At 32.5% G+C, this 22,857-nt stretch overlaps 1 protein-coding gene and 2 long non-coding RNA genes across 3 annotated transcripts in view; all 3 read right to left on the bottom strand.

Annotated features, from left to right (window-relative positions):
- Nucleotides 1–389: 389 nt before the first annotated feature.
- On the bottom strand, nt 390–5,894 carry LOC132750114 (uncharacterized). The gene is made up of 2 exons (XR_009628501.1): nt 4,121–5,894; nt 390–4,043 (listed from the first exon to the last, which is right to left on the bottom strand). It is a non-coding gene; the product is annotated as an uncharacterized LOC132750114 (long non-coding RNA).
- Nucleotides 5,895–5,980: 86 nt separating this feature from the next.
- The window catches only part of LOC132750106 (neural proliferation differentiation and control protein 1-like), a 46,886-nt gene continuing 30,009 nt past the window's right edge, over nt 5,981–22,857 (bottom strand). Inside the window, exons 6-8 of the mRNA XM_060740052.1 lie at nt 11,191–11,355; nt 9,121–9,220; nt 5,981–7,108 (exon numbers count right to left, since the gene is read on the bottom strand). Of these exons, the coding sequence (XP_060596035.1) occupies nt 6,998–7,108; nt 9,121–9,220; nt 11,191–11,355 (376 nt within the window). The 3' untranslated portion in view covers nt 5,981–6,997. The remainder of the gene's footprint in view (nt 7,109–9,120; nt 9,221–11,190; nt 11,356–22,857) is intronic.
- LOC132750068 (uncharacterized) lies at nt 12,966–14,774 on the bottom strand. Its single transcript, XR_009628497.1, has 3 exons — nt 14,617–14,774; nt 14,173–14,346; nt 12,966–13,223 (listed from the first exon to the last, which is right to left on the bottom strand). It is a non-coding gene; the product is annotated as an uncharacterized LOC132750068 (long non-coding RNA).

The following is a 22,857-nucleotide window of genomic DNA, read 5'->3' as shown; positions in this document are numbered from 1 at the left end:
TTAATTTCACGGGAGGGCTTTTGTCCGCATTGTTAATTTCACGGGAGGGCTTTTGTCCGCATTGTTAATTTCACGGGAGGGCTTTTGTCCGCATTGTTAATTTCACGGGAGGGCTTTTGTCCGCATTGTTAATTTCACGGGAGGGCTTTTGTCCGCATTGTTAATTTCACGGGAGGGCTTTTGTCCGCATTGTTAATTTCACGGGAGGGCTTTTCTTCATTATAAACCGATGATCGCAGTATCCTGACAGCGAGTTCGAATCCAACGCATGGGCGGATTTTTTTCTCTCTAATTCATAGGTAAGTGTTTTACGAATTTGAAATGTTCCCCAGGATATAGGTAAACTAGGTGGTCAATTAAAAAATAAAGAAAAAAAAAGAATACACAAATGACTTACTAACAACAGTTTTATTTCACATTGACAATTTTAGAAACAATATCAACAGTTTATATATTTTAGTAACGATTTTTATATTTAACAACGACATATTTAGTGTGCTAACCGACCATCTTTTGATAAGTCCAAAAAGAAAACTTGTTCCCATTTGTAGAAAAGTACAAAATGTTAATTTAACAAATAAACAAGTAAAAACATTAGTGACTTTTTCTATTCTATTGCAATTTTATGATATCAAAAATAATGTACTCGGACTTATATTTCAAATATGTTTAATAAAGAAATGCAGGTTAAAAAAATTCTTTAAAAAAATTAACTTAAAGGCACATTATGCCTCAGAAATGGATAAAATTTTCATTCTTTAAAAAAGTCAAATGTGAGTTTTTAACATTTAAATAAATGTTTTAGAGCATTTTACATGCTCATCTTCTGAAGAAAGTAAACAAAGTAGTATTTTGACTTCCATTCAAAATACTTAATCAACAGATGCAAAAGATGGTTCAGATACAATGCATTTGGCCAATGAGTGACTTTTTGGAAAGTTTTACATGGCACAAATGAAAGCTTTTGAGAAATGAAAATAAAAGCATTTCTGGGGCATAATGGGCCTTTAAACAATGCACTGAAGTCAATATGAAACATAACCATTCACATAACAGACTAAAAATGGGTGACTTAGTGCCAAAATATAGTCACCTCGTAAAATCAATTGCTCGGTTGCTAAGGAAATCTTGCGGTTGCTAAGGAAATCTTGCGGGGAAAAAAATGATATATGTATTAAGGGTTTTCAATTTTTCGTGTTTTTTGTTGTTTTTTTCTTCTTAAAGATTACTTATAGAGTTATTAAAAAACAATGAAGTTTCAACATACAATTTCTTGTTTAAAGAAATATCCAAAAAGTAAAAATATAAATATGTGACATAGTGTTCAAGTACAGGCTCCTTGATATTATTTTATTATTATTTTTACTGCAAAAATACACACATGTGTAAATCTTGGTAAGATTTAAGCAGAAAACCAATTCAAGAAAAATTGTTTTCTGTAAAGCAGTATATATAAGCAAGAAAACATGTTATATGTTTTTTTCAATTAGGAAGATAGCCTTAGCAACCAATTTTTTTTTCTTCATATATATAAAACAAGACTTTCCTACCCATCAACAATGAGATATTACTTATAATGATATAATGACTCTTGTATGAATGCATCTTCGGATACCCACAGTTGAATCATTAACATTTATCAGCCGTGGATTTTTTGGCAGATTTGAGATGTGTCAAAGGCAGCTATTTCATTGGTTGCCTCACAATTTCATGAGGCGATTAAAACCAGTCAAAATGCTCATTCTAATCAATGTTCGGCATTGCAGATAAAACTGTGGCAACCAATTCAGTTCAGCTGTGAAACGATCAATAGTAAAAATGTGAACGATTTCCAGCAAAAAAAAAAGCATAGAAAATTTACTGTTACTGATAATTTTTACCTTCACTGTTGAAGAATAAAAATTTTCTTTAATGCAATTTCATTGGTCGATATATTTAATGCTTTTTTTGGTGCAAATGGATTCATTTTACCCACATTTTGTTTACTTGTAAATCAACCGAGGGTATCTGATGATGGTATGAATGAGCCGCGTCATGACAAAACCAACAAAATGCGTTTGTGACCAGCATGGATCCAGACCAGCGCATCCGCGCAGTCTGATCAGGATCCATGCTGGTCGCTTACAGACCCTATAACAAATACAGAAACTGATAGCGAACAGCTGCGCAGGCTGGTCGGGATCCATAATGGTCGCAAACGCACTATGTTGGTTTTGTCATGACGCGGCTCAAATGTTAATATAATCAGACTATTGCACAGTGAGAGAGATAGAGAAAATAGAAGTATACAGTATACAGTTATTTCTTTGGAGTGAATAATATGGATTATATCTAACTGAGAAAAGAGATTTGGTATATATACTTCACTCATCAGTAAAATATACAAAAATATATCTACTTTTCAGAGTGTGATATATGAATCAGTAACAGAAAACTAAGAGAATGAAAGACATAAAAGCATACAAAAAAATAGGCAGTTACGCTTCAAAACTAGAAATGAATGGCTGTTATCATCTTGTTCTTGTTTTTTTTAAAATAAATAATGAAACCAAAATTTCATAGGCCCAAACTCCTCGCAGCGGTTACTTCCCCTGATCTGTACAGTAACCACTGACACCACAAGTAAATTCGGTCGAATATAGCCGGATATATTTTTTTCACTTTTAATTTAAAAATATAATACTTTATATCATTTTAGTTTTCTTTCGTTAAATAGTTATGCTTAATGTACAAGAAAGTAAAAAAATATACGTATAAAAATTATTTTGTAAACATAACGAAAGATATTTTCACTGTGACACCGTATGCATAGTAAACAATGGCAAAATATCAACAGTTATTGAACGATTGCACAAAAAGATTTGATCCGGCACTTGTTTTAAAGTGATAACAAATTGTGTGCCTTGAACTTATTTTGTCTGGTAAGATGTAATTATAAATCTGCCAGTTTGATATGGGATCCTTGGCGTTCTGAAACTGGCCGCCATGTTTTTGTCACATGATACAACTATCATCACGTGATTTCAGTGGTGGCAGTGGTTAAAGTAGCAAAGCGTGACGTAACCGCTGTGAGGAGTTTGTCATAGGCCATTCAAAGACCTTAATAGCATATAAATTATAATCGATGAAAAATACTGCGTAACATGAGAGTAAAAAAATAAGTTAATGCTGTAATTCTGTATTTTCTAAAGTTTAAAACACAACTTTACAATGGTCCCTTAACCCATTCTATAATGAAATCAAGAAATGAGCCGCGATAGAAAAACCAACATAATGGGTTTGCGACCAGCATGGATCCAGACCAGCCAGCGCTCTGCGCAGTCTGATCAGGATCCATGCTGTTCACTTTCCAACTCTATTACAAGTAGAGAAACTGATAGCAAACAGCATGGATCCCGATCAGACTGGTCTGGATCCATGCTGGTCACAAACGCATCATGTTGGTTTTGTCATGACACGGCTCAAATATTTTTCTTTCAAACTACTGTTATAATATGTGATAAATGCATGTATATTAATTCAACTATTTGTGTAAAATGCAACCGGTATGAATAAATAAATAACAACCTGCAAACATCACAACAAAACTTCTCAAATAGATTGTAAAAACAGAAAATTTTAATAACAATAACTTAGGAATGTATAGCCCCAATACCCCCCTCCTCCCATAACTTCCTTCCAACTTTAACCAATATCCTTACAATCTATACCTAAATATTACTCAATGTAAACTGTTAAAAGAAATAACAAAAAACAAATATGTGCCTACGAATGTTGGTCTGAAATCAGTTTATATACATAGAAAAAAATTGTTAATTTTTCCATTTCAAAATCAATAAAAAATTCTCTTATTTTTGTAAATTTATTCATGTATAAAACAAAATATACTTCTATTGTCAATAATACGTCATACTTATACACTTTCCAAAAAAATCATCATCAAAATTAAACCCATGTAAGCATTTATATAAAGTTGTTAATAATAAAATAACAGAAAACTTTTCAGTCAAAATATAGTTACTTCCCTTTATTAGATAAAAACCCTGGTCAATACATAGTTACTTCCCTTTCTTAAATTTTAACAACCAAATCAATACATATATCCTTATCAAATAAAAACCTGGTCAATACATAGTTACTTCCCTTTATTAGACTAAAACCCTAGTCAAAACACAGTTACTTCCCTTTATTACATTAAAAAGTGTTATCTTAAGTTATATACTCTATAATAAAGTTACTCACTTTCAAATTCCCATTATATAATACAATAACAAGAATGAATAAATATAATGATTTTTTACCAATCTATACACAGATATTGGTCAGTTATCAACTGTATTGTCTACCTGTGGACATGCATTTGCTACTTGCATTTTGTGTTTGTTATTGTTAAAATGTGCAGATTAGCTACACTTTGTATTAGTTATAAAAATTAAAATTATTGACAACCTTTCAAAAATATTGGAAACCTATCAACAAAATATTGATTATTTATCAACAGTCATCAACCTGAGCTAAGGTGTGTCTATCATTTACTATGTGTTATGGTCCCTTAAACTAGGGCATTAGCCACCTGTACATTGTATTGACTTTTTAGCAGGAGAAATAAAATCTAAAATCAATTATTTACATAATAGGCCCTTTACTTTTTAAGACAAGATTTTGTGCATCAGAGCAGCATGAAAGATCTTTAATGCTAAATTTTGTGTCTGAAAATGCGAGTTACATATAAAAGAATGTTCCATAAAGCTATTTATAGTCAATAAAGTTATTTATAGACATGATGAAACATATTCAACATGCACAAAAACAAAGTTTTGGCATTCGGAAATCTTGGGTCAATTTTGACATCAAAGTTTTATCTCTGCAAAATGATTCTAAATGAATGAAAACAATAAATAATTTCACATCTTGACATTGTTACACATTTCATGAAATCTAAGATGTTTGTTCACCTTAAATAAAAAACGTATCAGTGTATAAGAAAATGAGTTTTCACTCTTTAGAACTAAAGCAAATGATTTCCCTTAGGTAATTTTAACAGACTTTTATATTCAAATTTCTCTCTTTACTGGTAGCAACCATTAGTCACTTTGGGTTCCAGCAAGGTCACGGGTCACCGGTTAAGGACTTACTATGCAATTGTAATAAATAAAGACTTTTAATAATAAAAAACATTCTTGCATTGTCCTAAACACACTAAGATGTACATATTGTCTTGTCTACAACCCATGGATATATTGTAAGGTGTATTAAACTACAGTTCTAACATTCCCTTTTCTTGTTAGTTAAGCATATAACTGAAAAAAAAAATAGAGCAAAAGCAAAATACACAGAATACTGTTACTCTTTGTGAAAATTTCAAAGAATACATGTATACATTATTAACAGGAAAAGTTCTATTACATAAGAGAACTTTACAAAATTTTCTTTTTTTTTCAAATTCTGTAACATATACAAGTGACATATATAAAAAATCATTTTTAAAAAGCTCTGTAACACAAGTGAAATTTAGCAAATATTTTTCATAGTTCTGTAACAAAAGTGAAATAAATAAATTATTTTTCATAGTTCTGTAAAACAAGTTAAATATACCAAACATTATTTTCATAGATCTGTAACACAAGTGAAATATACCAAACATTGTTTTTATATTCTGTAAAACAAGTTAAATATAGAAAATATTTTTCATAGTTCTGTAATACAAGTGAAATGTACCAAACATTTTTTTTTAATTCTGTAACACAAGTGAAATATACCAAATATTTTTCAAAGTTCTGTAATAAATGTGAAATATAGAAAATATTTTTCATAGTTCTGTAACAGAAGTTAAATGTAATACAAAATATTTTTCATACTTCTGTAACACGTATGAAATATACCAAATATCAAACATCTTGTAGCATGAAAAGTACAGTGATGATTTTTCATCATGGTGAAAATATATATCATATCCCTTTCTAAAACTAGCATTTCTTCGTACTTCATGCTACATGTATAATAAGTGACAACGAGTGATATCAAATATATCTCACTGATTAAAAAAACCCACCCACGTGCATTTTAACCAATCAGAATAGAATAAATAAATAAGATCAGAGACTTCCTGAACACATGTCAAAAACAGATCTGTAACAAAGTTAATTCTTATAATAATTATACATGTACATGTAAAAATAAAGTCTCTTTATAAATAATCTAGTTTTCATGGTGTTTCAACTGGATTCTTTTAAACATTACCTTCTAAGTTCATAGTAACAGAGTGCTCCATTTTTTTCAATCAGCTAAGTTAATATTATAATAACTTATATGTTCAACATCAATTAATTTCCAAACACCCCACCCATTCCCCTCAAAAGAACTGAATCATTTAATTTCTTTTAAAAACCTAAAATCAAATTTCACAAACTGCAGAAAACTTAGTCCATCATCATAAAACTCTTATTCAAAAATGTCAAAAAGCACTTAAAAGCTCTTCTTTAACTTTATTTTATTCTTAGTACATTTGCACTAAATTGCACTATTTTTTTTTTTACTGAATTCTATCTTTAGTGCCAGTTTAAAAAAAAATCACACCAATGTTCTAACTTTTTTGTTAATTTAATTCTTAGGACCTTTTATATCACCACTTTATAACAAACCACCATGGAGATAAATATGCAGATGTTGATTGGTTAATAATTTGTATATTTTTTTTATTTATAAAAAAAAATGAAATTTTCAGGACTTACACCAGTGCTGAACTCATTAGTGATTCAAATTAGTAATTATGAAAATAAATCATACAGAAGTGTTCAGTAAAGAAGAAAAAATAAAGTTCATATACTAGAGAAATCTAAATACCTGACGACTTTGCAGCAGACGTTAAAATTCAAGATTAGAAAAGCGTTAATTTGCTCAGATATTTTCATTTTTTACTAACAAAATATATTAGAAGCATGTTTGATAAATGATAGTTATAGATTATATAGTAATGGATTTGCTGTAGAGATTTAGATTACTCCTGTTCATGGTCGTCTTGGAGACCATTGACCGCTGTAGGCTGACCGTTCACAGGGGTCTGTGCATCTTCTGTGAAGAGTGGATTTCGAACCTCCATTTCCCCAGTCTGTAAACAGGAGTAAATTCAATTTAAATAAACAGAGGATAATAACACAGTGACATACAGTGAGTGATATAAATTATATCTCTAATATTTCACTAAGGAGCAAAGAAGCAATACTTTAAAGTTTCACAATCAAAATATTTTCTAGTTAACTACACAGGCAGAATGCGGAGAAATAAATCAAATTATGGATACTTGTTCCTGACTGTACAGACATAATAAAATTCTGTTTGGCTTCAACAGAAGACATTCTACAGACATGAAATACTACATATAGGATCTCAGAAAGAAACAATTCCTTGCACAGTAGTGAAATATAAAGTCAATGTTTTTTTTATTATTATATCACAGATGTGACAATCTAACCAACATGCCACAATTTGCATAAACTTGAAACAAAACAGAACAGTATCATTTACAACTAGAATTGTGAAACCAATTCCAACAGTTTATAGATTATACTAAGCAGTTGTTTTTGTATTTATACTGTCTAAACACTGAAAAACTGAACCAAAATAACTCAAATATATTAGTAAACCAGTATAACCTTTTATTGACTAAAAGAAGGACCAGCAAAAAAGTGAAATCATATAAGGGGTAGGACAGGCACTCATAAGTTTACCAAGGCTGGGTTAAAATACTCAACAAGAGCCATGTTAACATGGCCATCCCCCGCCGAAAGTGTTTGCTCATTGGAAGAATGTAGTAGAGCAGAATAATTCAATTTTAAGAGGTCTTTTGGTGGCTGAAGTGATTACAGATTTGAAACCTATGTGAATACTGATGGCTGAAAATAACAAATGGCAATAACTGAAAAATAATGCAGGGTAGGTTATCATTCTTGTGTGCTGCACCCCTCCTCAGTAAAATCTATCCACCTATGAAGATTCAAGTTGATACCTCAAATACTTTTTGAGATAAGCTCTGGACAAAATAGTATGAAAAAGAACAAAGGACATTAACTCAAAAATTAAATAGGGAAGAGTTATCATTCTTGCGCACAGCATTCCTCCTCAATAAGATCTATCCACCTATGACATTTCATGTTGAAATCTCAAAAAATTTTGAGTTATGCTCCATTAAGGTGAAAATTAAGTATGAAAAAAAACAAAGGGCAATAACTCAAAAATTATGGAAGGTAGAGTTATCATTCTTGTGCACTGCACACCTCCTGAGTGAGATCTATGCACCTATGAAATTTCATGTTAATATCTCAAAGGCCTTTTGAGTTATGCTCTGGACAAAAATTAATTTTGAAAAATAACAAAGGGCAATAACTCAAAAATTATGCAGGGTAGAGTTATCATTCTTGTGCACTGCACTCCTCCTCAATGAGGTCTATCCACCTATGAAGTTTCAAGTTGATACCTCAAATACTTTTTGAGATATGCTCCGGACAAAAATGTCGGACGGAAGGACGGACGGAGACTATTTCTATATCCCCCGCCGCCTTTTTCGGCGAGGGAAAAAAACAATAAAATCTTACTGGAGCTAAGCCAGATTAGGTCTCTTATAAACAGACTATAATCTTAGTGCAGATAGGCGAGAACACTCATAAACAGTATATTTCTATACCTTGGCCATTCGCACTCATAACCAGTATATAATTTTCATACCTAGGCTATTGACACTCATAACCAGTGCACAATTTCCAGAGCAAGGCCATTGGCACTCATAACAAGTATGCAATTTCTATGGCAAGGCCATTGTCACTCAAAACCAGAATATAATTTCCATAGCTAGGCCAGTGGCACTCATAAACAGTAAAATCTTACCGGAGCTAGGCCAGGACACTCATAAACAGTAAAATCTTACCGGAGCTAGGCCAGGACACTCATAAACAGTAAAATCTTACCGGAGCTAGGCCAGGACACTCATAAACTGTAAAATCTTACTGGAGCTAGGCCAGGACACTCATAAACAGTATAATCTTACCGGAGCTAGGCCAGGACACGTGTAAACAGTAAAATCTTACCAGAGCTAGGCCAGGACACTCATTAACAGTAAAATCTTACCGGAGCTAGGCCAGGACACTCATAAACAGTATAATCTCCCTCCTCATTTTCCTCCTCAGACTCATCTTCAGAAGCATCATGTTTCATCTCACCATTGGCCCTGTAATACATCAAATAAGCTTAGTACTTCAGGACCTTAAATTTAGTACTTCAGGACCTTTAATTTAGTACTTCAGGACCTTTAATTTAGTACTTCAGGACCTTTAATTTAACTTTATTGGTTTGGTTTATACAGAATTTATTCTAGTTTGAATTTGTTAACTAAAGAAGCTATATTAGCTTATAGACACACTTTGGAATCGATTCCTGGAACTAACCAGTACTGAGCAATGAGTGTAAAGTTGGCCATGTAAGACATCAAATATGCTTTGTAACTTCTGAGGACCTTTAATTTAACTTTATTGGTCTGGTTTTAACTGAATTTATTTTAGTTTAAATGTGTACAGGTGTACGAAGCTATATGCTAATTTCTTATAGACACACTTTGGAACCAACCAGTACAGAGTAATGGGATTAAGGAAACTCTGCCCACCTGCCCACCACTTTTTTCAATCAAACTCAACAAGTAAAATATATATACATGTATGTATATATATATTTGTCTGTCTGGGCATTCTTTAGGTTCATTCTTGATTTTTCCCTCTGATCTATGAGTGAATATTTACATCATTGATGATAAGACTTAATAAATAAGTCTAGCTAGCTGACATTAAAAAAGTTGTTTAGTAAGATGCAGTCAAATGTGGGGGCCATTTAATGTCATCCTATACATTATTTCAACATTATAAAATTCATGTTTGCCCTTTCTAAAAAAGTAAGAAATCATTTTTTTGTTCAGGCATAATGTGTCTTTAGATAATTACATTATAGATTGCAATATTCACATAGCTTACTTTGTGTCAAGGACCATCCCTATTTTTGAGGATATTTATCATGAATAAAGGATTTTAATACTGAAATTTGTGATTTCAATGTTATCACCTAAGTGGTCTACCTTTGAAGTTTGAGATTTACGACTCATTTTATAATAACATACCATCACCATCGTAGGTGTATGTTTACTGAAAGTTTTATAATCTTATCAAACATGATATTTTACAAGACTGTGCTAGACTGGTTCCATTATTATAAATACATATACAGTGAACAGTCTGGTTCCCTACATATGACACTATAATCTGCCATTTTAAATAGAAGCCTTACAAGAGACTGGAGCCTGATAAATCTTTTTTTCTTTTCTTTTAACAACACATTTTGTAAACCAGTCAAAATCATAAATTATCTTGACTGCTTCCATGTAAATAGTTGACACAACCCTTTTTTGAATGGAAGCAAAACTTAATGGGACTCCACTGAGGTTTTCTTACCTGACAAGACTGACAAAGATTTTTTGACATTTGACATTTTGACATTAATACATGTATATTCCATTTCATAATAGGGTAGGTCTAAACCAAAAAATGGTATCAGGCTTAGAATAGCACAAAATGTGATTTATAATTTATTTCTGAGTATATTTCTTCACTGTGTTATGTACTTCTTTCTGTTTATTAAGACTTAGTGTCCCCGTCTATTTATGTAAGAAACTTAAATTTTGGACTTTTAGGATTCAGTGGCCTTTAGACCATAAATTTTGTTCATAATTATGTTGTCTGTCATCTATGTTCATGTTTTAAGCAAAGGACTGTGGTCAACTTCATATTGAAAATGGTGCCATACCCTCACTAGTATGTTAAATGTTGAACTCTACTTCTGTTCTATAAATAACTGAACCTTACATAACCAGAAGAAGAATGTTATAACAATAATTAACTGTATATCAAACATAATATGAGCCAACATAATAGGTTTGCGACCAGCATGGATCCAGACCAGCCTGCGCATCCGCGCAGTCTGATCAGGATCCTTGTTGTTTGCTAACTAACCCTATTACAAGTAGAGATACTGATAGCGAGCAGCAGGGATCCTGATCAGACTGCGTGGATGCGCAGGCTGGTCTGGATCCATGTTGGTAACAAATGCACTATGTTGGTTTTGTCATGAAGCAGCTCAATTAATCTTTATTCTTACTTCTCCATGGCGATCATCTGCTGTTTCTGATGTTGATAGTGGTACATCTGTGCGCTCTGCGCTAACTTACGATCACCAGGCGATGGTAGTCGCTCCTTTGTTGGACCCGTTACTCCGTAAGCTGGGTATTCTACATCACTCGCTGCTTTCACTCGTCTATGGAGTCTGAAAATATAAAATGTCAATAATTTGCTTCAATAATTTCTAATATATGGTAGAAATAGGTCTATTTGTTGGATTTTTTTTAAACTTAGACAAAGAAGGTTAAACTTAAATTTGTTTTTTTTATAATACAGATAGTTCCCGATTTTTACAATATTTACCTCCCTTGCCAAAAGTGGCAGCCATACAAAATATAATTTATTGTAGATCATTTTTTTCTTCTTCAAAGCATTCTTAATTGTTCAATATTTGTTAAAGTAATATAATTGTAAAGAGTTTCTAACCTATCTAATTATATAAACATCTCTTTAAATCACTCTTTATCAAGAAAACCATAAGCTTGCAACATTGACTGCAGATTTATTAATGTTAGAAATCAATTTCCATCTTTTATATCTAAATCCATTATCCAGTTCTTGTTGGACATTATTTCTAAGTAACAGTTTTTACAACTTTAATCTTTTTAGCATGACAGAAAATAGATATAAAACATTCATAATCCCCTGGCAATAATTTATAGCTGTCCAAAGTCGGGGTTGTTGTTTTTTCTTCTTTTCATACAGTCTGATCAGATATTCTAAAAACATCACCCATGGAAAAGTCCAAATCTTTCAAAGCAAGGCTTTGAGTACATTATATAACTTGAGCATTGTGACGGTAACAAAAAGTAATCATTTTAATAGTAGCACTTTATCTGCTACAAGCAGACTATAAGATAAAGACCACCTCTGAACTTTGATGTCGGCTTTAAGCTTATCATAAGCTTATTAAGGTCAATGGCCAGTTTTCCTTCCATTGACCTATTATGTTGATATTAAAGATAACAATGTGGATTGACTGATATATTACTATAGGTCAGCAGGGCGGGCAAAATCTGATTTTCACTCAACTTGTCTGTTTTTATATAAAGCATTTCTTAACTTTTCCTTATGATATTTATATAGAAAATTCTTGAAAATTTCCACTTGTCTGTAGAGGCTTTAATTGGGACAACTTGGGCAACGTGGAAAATTGAATTTAACACCCGGGTGTAGATTTTCCAAGGTTTTTGGCTCAAAATCCTTGGAAAAAAACCTCGGAGTATTGGAACAAGAAAATGCAAAACTTTGCTATTAAAAAAACCTTGGAAAAATAGGGAGAGGGTGAAAAACCTTGTAAAAAATTTCCGAGTTTTTATTAAAAAAAACCTCGTAAAAAGTATGACCTCGGAGTATTGGAACGATTTCCAAGGATTTCAGAATAAAAACCTCGTAAAATAATTTCCGAGGATTTTTTTTAGAAAACCTTGGAAAATGAGTGACCTCGGAGTATTGGAACGATTTCCAAGGATTTTTAAAGTGTTTCCGTGGTTTGTTTTCCAAGGTTTTTAAATGAAAACCTCGGAAAGTTTCTCACAACTGGGAATACTGTTATATTTTCGAGGATTCTTACTTAAGGGCATCAGAGAATTTTCCAAGGTTTATTTGAGCAAAAACCTTGGAAATTTCTAGAATATCCACGGAAAATAAGAAAGTATAACATCCAATGACATATTCTGAAAAGAGCAATTATATTGTCCTTTTAAGGAATTAAGAAACTTCTTTATAATAATACAGAGCAAAAAATGATCATATGACTCACTGAAACATTTAATGTCAGTGTGAAGTAAATAGTAATGCACTACAAATGAAAAGTTAAGTTAGTTATAGTCTTTAATGGTAAATATTACAATCAATGTTCAGTTATAATTTTTTGATATCCGGCTATATTTTAATGTATTCAAATATCTATCTTTTGAATTCCTGTTCACTCTCCATGATTTTAAAGTGTCCCTTAGTTTTTCCCTCACCATCACAGGGGTCACATGTGGAAAATGCTCCAGGATACAATTCCTGAAATAAATAAAGTAAATATTTAATAAAGTACAGCCATTTGAAAGAAGTTAGAAAAACAATTATATAAAATCACCACTGGGCGCTTCCCTCTCCATGTGGTCAGGATCAAAGACTTCAAACTACTTGCCTAAGTACAACATTGTATTTTTGACTTCTGAAGCCAGGATGGGCTTCTTCCCTCTGAGGGAGCTATCCAGCCCAGGATTAAGGAACACCTGTAGTTATACTCAGGAGTCAGGACAGTTCAGTATGTGTAGGCAATCAGAATTACATCATTTAATTTCTTTTTTATTAATCAATAAAAAAAATGATACGTTCCTTAAACATTTCCATAGACAAAAATATCAGTTCACTGTTGATATATATTGTTTTAAAAAATCAGCACTTTTGTGAAAAGAAATACATCTTTTGAGTGATCCAAAACTACTTGAATGACAAGTTGTTTATTATAAAACCTTTGCTTAAAATGAAGGCTTTAATATTTTCAAATGACCTTTTCTGTAGTTACTTTTAAATGTTTGTCTACTGTTTTGAAATAGTGAATTTAATTTTTTTCATGTTGATTTCTACTTTTTCTTCATCAGTACTTTATAAGTGTTAGGATTTCAAGAAAACTTTGGTAAGCAGTGTGACAATTCTGCGATGTTAAGAAAAGAAACGACGTCTGTTACTATTATTTTAGATTATGTCATACTGGATGTTACAACCTAAAGCACTCCAAAAATATTGCAAAAAATAACGCTTTTCATAAGGTGATTCCGATTGCCTACACTAATTGTATCTGTCTGCTCAAAGTGACATCTGCATCAATAAAGCTGGAGAGTCATCATGTAACATTAACAGCATTTCCAACAAAGTATCAATAAAAAAATCAGTTCCAGAAACCTTCATTCATTCAAATTTCAAATTGAAACTTTCAAAACCTAGTTTTAAAACAAAAACATACTGTAGTATATTCCTTGAAGCCTTTCCTGGTCTACAGTTGGCTTCCTTAATCACTTGACTTTGAAGGTGCCAATGCCAATGACATTCCAGTATATTCCTCTGCTTTATACTATGATAAAACACAGCAAAGCTGGATAGTTTGGAACAGTCCTGCAAACTTGCTTACAAGCTGACTCTGTAATTAAAATTTGTAGATTCAAATAATAGATGAAAGATGAAAGTTTATAAATAATGTCATCATAGTTTAATGCACTCATCTTGTTCAATACAATCATAGACAAACATAGCATTTATACTCATAAAATATCCTCTAAACACTTGTATTTAAACTAGCTTACATTTAGGTTATAAATATAGATCTAAAATAGTTTGTATTTAATACTTATTTGAAAAAAAAAACAACAACAGATTTTATGCATAAATGTATCTAAAATTTATAATTTACCTGAACATTTTAACTATCTTGTTTCTTTTGTTTATCTTCCTGTCCCAGGTCATTGATCTTTAGGTTCAATTACAACAACCAAACATTTCCTGAATCTTGTCACACTTAGATAAATGTTTTCTTTGAAAATTCCAAAATATGCTCCCTAACATTAATAAAACAAGGAACATCGCAATGCGATGCAACCAGGTTTTCAGCAAAATATTTCACAGAAGCTTTGTCATGAAGGGGCATTTCGCGGGCTTAGCGCAAAACGGTTGTAACTCAATTTAAGCAAATTTTACAGGAGCATGAAAAAACTTATTAAAACTTTTGTTAATGAATAAAAATCTTTTATTTTATGAAAATATATATATTTTAGTTAAGGAATTAGAAACAAAATAATAAAAAAGAAGAAAATAATTTAAAAAAAAAGATATTTGAATAAGTTCAAGTTACAACCGTTTTACAAATAAAATTTTGATTATTTGTTACATATTTTTTTGTGCAAAAGGGTAGTATCTCAAGTTACAACTGTTTTCCGCACAAATTTTGAGAAAATCTAATTATTTTCTTTGTGCAAAATGGAAGTATCTCAAACTCATATCTTTTTTATAGGATTTAATAATTGGATAAAATAAAAAATTACTTCTAAATCACAAAAAATATATGTAGCCATGATAAAATAAGCTTATAAAATAAGTACAAGTCATGTTTTGAATGATGAAAATAATGAAAGTAAGAATAATCAGTGATAAGTTTGAAGAGAATGAATGTCCTCAATAGAGAATAATATAGCCTATACCACTTAATTTAAAATTTGATGGTTAGTTATAAATGCTATTCTATAGAATGGTATAAATGTTATCTTAGACACATGTACATGTATTTCAAAATTAAATGTAAGCTTTAGCCACCCTTTCAGCTGCTGGGCATTTAATCCTTACCCCAATTGATATTATACAATTATGGACTTCAATTTTAGCAAAATCATTCAAAAAGCTACAGTCTCACTGTCATCCCGGCAGAGCCCCGTTAGACGTCAGGGGTGATTCCAGAATGACCAAGGCTCTACTGGGAACAACCGGGGTACATCTGTAGCTCTGCTGGCAACGTCCGGGATGATCCGGGAACATCCAGCATTCGTACCCAGATGGAATAAAATATTTAATATCACCGGGGTGGTCCAGGATGATCCGGGTAGGAAAGCTTTGCCGGCTTCATCCTTAGCTCTGCCAGGAATTACAGGGGTTACACCGGGGAAGCACCGTAGCTCTGCCGGCTCAAACCGGGGTATGATATAGCTAGTAGAGCTACAGTAGAGCCCCGGTGCATGCTGACAGAGCCATGGTGAATGCCGGCAGAGCCCTGAGGATGTGGGCAGAGCCCCGGAGGATGACGATGGAGCTACGGTTGATCCCAGTAGAGCCCCAGCAAAGCCCAGTTCATTTCAAAAGAATCACGACAATTAAAGATGATTGCACTAGTTTGTATTAAAAACCTTCCCATTTCCCTTCTATCCAGTCTTGCTGAAGGATTTTTCAGAAAAACATCTTGAATTACATTACTGAATTACTGTAACTAATTTTATCATTATCGCGCGTTTTCAATCTACCGAGGGTCTGTCTGGATCATCCTGGGCTCTGTCTGGATCGACTGGGGCTCTGCCTTAGTCAACCGGGGCTCTTCAGGCATCATCTGGGAATGACCGGGGAAGCACCAGCAAGAACTGTAGCTTCACCTGGGCTCTGCCTGGATGGTCCGGAGCGCATCCTGGTTGGTTAGTTGGGAATTACCATAGTGCTGCCGGGGTTAGTGTGACCCCAACAATAATTTCACCCCGGATTGTCCCGTCTCATCCCGGTAACTTAACGGGTTGGTCTTGGGCTCTGCAGGGAGTAAATGAGACCGCAGCTTCAAATTTCTACTTGTTAACCTTTCAATTTCAGTTATAATATCAATTACATGTACTTTATCCTTCTAGGAAGTTCATAAAATCTTAGAATACCTTTAAATTACCTTAGCCCACTGACCAGTTCACATTAAATTTGCAGAAGTTATACATTCTATATCCCAAAAAAATTTTTCTTTTACTTCTGGGCATATTTTGGTTTGGTAATATTGTCCAACAATATTGTCCTTGATCTTCATTAACTTTCATGAAGGTCATTGAATAAACTCTTGTATCAAACGAATATATTGATATATTTGTTATCTTCACATGTCAGTAAGGTGAGGTATACATGTATTTGTATAGATGACGGGCTACTGATCTGAAGGTCTCTGGTTTGAGTCACACTTCTTGTGTTTTTGTTCTTTTACTTAATTATTGGAAGAATTGAATTAATTTGAAATTGTTTTAATATATCTACTTTTAGGATAACTTTTAAGAAGTGTGGTGTTAACTTTTGTTTTATCAAGATGTTTTCGTAAGTACTCAGACATAGGGATGTTGGACAATCGCAAGTTTTTCTCTAGAACGCATATTTTTCAATGGTTTTCTTGGTGACATTATGCAAACGTATATGGTTTAGCACATACATGCTACAGAATGATGTAGTTAATAAAAAAGTACACAAATAGTATACACACAAAAAAATGATTTGCACAAGGTTTTAGAGAAGGGCTATTTTAAAATTAAAAGAAATAAAGTGGCTGAACCAGGATTCGAACCTACAAGTTTATAATGTCTATAATGTCTTGAAGCAATTTCTTACTGCTTGCACTAAGAGGGATTCTTAATTAAGACCATTTAACTACTGGTTATATGATTAGTTAGAAAGACTGTTGACAGGTTATTATGGCCCTGTATAAACAGTTGTTTGTAAATATAACCCGAGCCACTAGGCGAGGGTTATATTGCAAACAGCCATTTATATTATATGTTATTTTGGTTTTGGAGTGATATATGTGGATATATTACCTGTTAAGATTTTATATCACCCGAGCCGTTAGGCGAGGGTGATATTTTATCTTAGCAGGTAATATATCCACATATATCACTCCAAAACCAAAATAATAATTTTATTACCCTTCCCCTGCCAAGTTTAGACGATTTTTTAAAAAATCATTGCTGTTTCAAATGAAACGTCGAAATAAGATTCCCTTTAGGGTACCTCTTCGTCACAACATGACGTCACATAAATACATGACGTATTTTCCCGTTCCTAACGGATGTAAACAAGAGAAAAGGAGTAGTCTATTGAACGCACTTTTTTGTAATTAATATCAAGCTTTCACAAGGTCATATTTGTTTTCGATACTGATGGTAATATGTATCATTACTCTACTTTGGTAAATATTTATCATTTGACAGTTAAAAAGTGCTTTTAAATCGGAATTTACACCGCGTAAAATCGAACCGTACGCGCATCACCTCAGCGCATGTTGTTTACAACGTTGGGTACCCAACGGGGAAATTTAGTGTGTATATTACCCGTCTGGCTCGGTTATATCAATTTCTTTCGGGTGATCATTATCCAATCAAAAAGGCGGAAAAAATCTGGAAGGGTAATAAACGGCCATATTACCTGTCAACAATCTTTATAACAAATTTATAATACAGCAAGCATTATTTTTTAGAGAAAAAGTAAGATGTTTTTATGAATCAAAAGCAGCCGTGTATATTATTAGATTGTTGACAGGTTATATGGCCCTATATAAACAGCTTTTTGTAAATATGACTCGAGCCGCTAGGCGAGGGTTATATTGCAAACAGCCATTTATATACGGTCATATAACCTGTCAACAATCTTTATAACGAATTTATAATACAGCAAGCATCATGTTTTATAGTCAAAAGTAAGATTTCTTCATGAATCGACAGCAGCCATGTATAAAAAACTATATAAACGTCACAATTATCCAATGAAAAGCGATGTTACAATAAACATTCATAAAGATTTAAAAGTAGATCAAAAGTTTACCGAATTTACTGGCTATAGGGTCAATAAGGAAGAGTGCATGGTCAATATTGTTGGAAAAAAACATACCCTGTCTGTTTGTTAGTGAACAATTTGCTTATTTTTATAAACTGCTGAATGTCTGTAATAGATGTGCCCTGCTTTGTATTTGGAAAAGTCAATCCAATCAATCAATCAATATACGGGTACTAAAATTGAGCTGTCCACAATTACAGAACCTGAACTGTGTGCACATGTGTTCAGGCTGGCCTGGATCTATACTTGTAACAAGAACTGATCATTTTCTATTCCAACATGTCAAGGGTTACAGACTTCATAGATTGTCATAACAAACTAATTCCGGAATTAAAACTGAATGTTTATAATATTTAAACATGGTCCTCTTCAAATTTGATATTTCCCTGAATTTGTGATATAGAGTTTAATATGGGCATCTTTTAGGCAAATTCTACATTGTATGTGGAAAGAAGATTTTAAAAGGCTTCATATTATAAACTCTTAAGCTATGTTTTTGTTATTTTCATGTTTCAAGACAGTGTCATTCTACGGTGTCTTTCCTTCATTGGTTTGTTTGGGGATTTTAACAATGGTCTTGGTTCCTGCCACTTTGTTCATTACACCCCCCACCTCCCTCCCTTCAATTTGGTCCCATACCCCCTTCCGTTTTATTATCTTTAATTATACTTTTATGATATACTAAGGTATAGTAGTTTTCTAAGCCATTCATAATAATAATATGGTTTTTGAGAATGTAAGATGCTTGTAGCCTGAAAAAAATAAAAGTAGCAAAATGTAATCAAAGCACTGGCAGTATTGACTTCCACAAAGAATACTTATTGACACTTAACTCACTGTACTTCTTTCAAAATTGCAAAAGATGAAATAGATTGTTCAGGTAATTTGCCATGAGTAACTTTCTTGATAAGAACACTAAAATTTAGAAGCTCTTGAGAAATAAAAATAAAAGCATTTCTGAAGCGTTATGGGTCTGAGCTTTGGGCCTTGACATACCTTCCATGAACAGACTTTGTGCCTGCAACAATATCAGTTTTGCTACTATGAGCATAAACTGAAGATAGTCTGAATTAGATCTACATGTACTTGCATTAATTTTCAAAATATGGAAACGTTTGTCTGCCCTGGAAAAATAAGTGTGGTGCTAATTTTTGATCCATAAAGGGCTAAATCTTTTCCACCTTGTCATTTTATTATTGGGGAAGGGGGGGGGGGGGGGGGAGAGAGAATATGGACATTTGTGCTTCAATATTTGAAAGTTATTTCATTTACTTGATATAAAACAATTGTTGATTGTGGTAGTGGATCTTTTTCATTTATTGGAATTAATTTATGAGATTGAACTATAGTGTAATATACATTTAAATATATTTCATGAAGATAATATGTGATAATATAAAATCACAATTTAGTTGGGTTTTTACCAATATTTAAGGTTTATTTAGATATATCAAAACAAAAAATCTTTTCCACTGTCTTTTTATCCTTCTTTTCATGTTATGATTCAAATAAGACAAACAGGATACTATTTTACTTCCATTGCACTATCAGAATTTTCAGCGCAAAACGGTTGTAACTTGAGATACAACCATTTTGCGCTGAAAATTAAGAGCAATTTGAGATACAACCTTTCGACAAATATTGATTTAACTTGTTAATTTTTAGAATCCATTTAAAATACTTACTGAGGGTATGCATAACCACAAAATACATTGAAAATGTTAAAAATGTTATTTTGTGGAAAAAAGTGAGTTACAACCGTTTTGCGCTAAGCCCACGATTTGTTTTTAATTGAACTTTTAGGAGGAATTATGGCTCTTTTAATATTCCTCAAACAAAAATGATTGAGAAATTTTATGTTGTCTATTCGCCTTTTTTTCCCAAATATTTTAGAAAGGTAAACAGTACTTTATTTTTGCTTAATTTTTGCATTTTTGCGTCTCTTGTCATTTTCTTTTGTCAACAATATTGGCGTGTGGTGTTTTGTGCGATATCAAGAAAAGTATGTTCACAATTTTAAAAAAATACTTGAATGATGTCTTGGAAGAAACATGGGAATTTAGTGAGCGCCAGGGCACTTGATGACAAAGTTTCTGTGAAAGTTTGGTCAAAATCCATTAAAAAATGTAGAAGTTGCGCACTGTAGAAATTGTTCACTATATATTCTGTATAAGGAAAAAATATACAAAGGGCCATAATTCGGTCAAATATTATCCAATCACAAAACCCTGACAATATGTGCCAGGCACTTGATAACAAAGCTTCTAAGAAAGTTTGGTCAAAATCCGTTGAGAAATGTAGGAGGAGTTGAGCACAGAAGAAATTGTTCTCTATATATTCTGTATAAGGAAAAAATATACAAAGGGCCATAATTTGGTCAAATATTATCCAATCACAAAACCCCGACAATATGTGCCAGGCACTTGATAACAAAGCTTCTAAGAAAGTTTGGTCAAAATCCGTTGAGAAATGTAGGAGGAGTTGCGCACAGAAGAAATTGTTCACTATATATTCTATATAAGGAAAAAAAACAAAGGGCCATAATTAGGTCAAATATATACCAATTGCAAAACCCTGGCAATATGTGACAGGGCACTTGATGACAAAGCTTCTGTGAAAGTTTGGTCAAAATCCGTTGAGAAATGTAGGAGGAGTTGCGCACAGAAGAAATTGTTCACTATATATTTCATATAAGGAAAAAAAACAAAGGGCCATAATTAGGTCAAATATTATCTAATCACAAAAACCCCGACAATATGCGCCAGGGCACTTGTTGACAAAGCTTCTGTGAAAGTTTGGTCAAAATCCGTTGAGAAATGTAGGAGGAGTTGCGCACAGAAGAAATTGTTTACGCCCGCCCGCCCGCCCGCCCGTCCGCCCATCCGCCCGCCCGCCGACATACCTCAATCTAATAACCAGTTTTTTCCTTCGGAAAACCTGGTTAACAAGATATCTCCAAAATTGCTTTAAATAAATCCAGGTTTGCACTATTTCCAACTATAACCACTTGACCCAGTAATGTCTGAGATTCAAATTTTTCAACAGTATAACTGAAGGGGCAATCATAATGTGAAACAGGGGTGATCCCAAAATATCAAAGCCATCATCATTTTTTTTTTACATTTATTGAAGGTACAAATATATCAAATGATAAATAAAAGTAAAACTTGAAAATTATAATAAGTTCTTGAAAGAGAATCACAGTTGCAGTGTCATTTTAGACTGTTTTGGATTGTATAAAAACCCAGATTCCCCCTGAATAATCACATGGAACAATCTGGTCTATCCCAGAATGCTCAATGAGAAGATTGATCAAGCATAGATAAAGGGAACCACCTGGGGTGCCATTAGTTTTATCTGATCAGTGTGTTATATTCTGTGTGTTTAATCTTAGTGGATGCAGTATTTATTTATCCATATTATAAGAAATTAACAAGCATACTGGTTATTATATTTCAGACATTCAATTGTATATAATTATATTTAAAGGACAATTAATAACTTATAATTTATGTTTATTGTACACATAATTAATGGCAGAGTAAATTGTAATCTGAATGTATGTCACAGACTTGCTTAGTAGAATATACTATTTTATATGGCATAATACATATATTAAAGATTAATAGCATTCTTATTTCAGTGTTGCTTACAGGCTGTCAAGAAACCCTAAGTTAAGTCTATATATAGAAAGAAACCGCAGGAAAAATACTGATGCATTTGGAAACTAATAGACATAAACACTGATTGTTTCTTTTTCTATAATTATAAGTTTTGCTCTTTTTCTATTCTTAAAAATGGAGAAGATATCTAGTAACAATAATTATAAATAATAAAAAAAATATGAAAATAAAAAAAAAAATAATTTTCAAGTCTTTCTGATCATCAGTTATTTGAATAATCTTTATCTTATTATGATTAGTTACAATACCTTTATAGCCATTAATAAAAGGTATTTTATGGCAACAAGGAATTTACATTGTATTTAACTTTTCCATGTTTTCACACTTAAATTTTTTTAATTGATTCCTCCCCAAAAAATGGCTTCAGAAGATTAAAGTACAAATTTATTGAAAAGGAAGTTGGCCATTGACAATGTCCATACTAAAAATTGATTCCCTGGACCAAATCTCTCCTTTCCATGCTGTTGGACAATTGTTTGCTCTGACCATGGATTAAAAAATATCCATTGGCAATCTACAGTCGGGTTGTTATCTTAGTTTGCTTTAACTGTTGATTATTGCTTTTGATGCCCATTATAAGTTAAATCATGATTATGTCTTAACATTTTCCGAGATGAAATTTAGTTAAGTTCAATTATCCG

Source organism: Ruditapes philippinarum, unplaced genomic scaffold (assembly GCF_026571515.1).
Source record: "Ruditapes philippinarum isolate M1 unplaced genomic scaffold, ASM2657151v2 ctg4699_1_1_1_1, whole genome shotgun sequence".
Taxonomy (NCBI): domain Eukaryota; kingdom Metazoa; phylum Mollusca; class Bivalvia; order Venerida; family Veneridae; genus Ruditapes; species Ruditapes philippinarum.
Note: the sequence above shows the minus strand (reverse complement) of the source record. Positions and strands in the feature narration are given on the sequence as shown.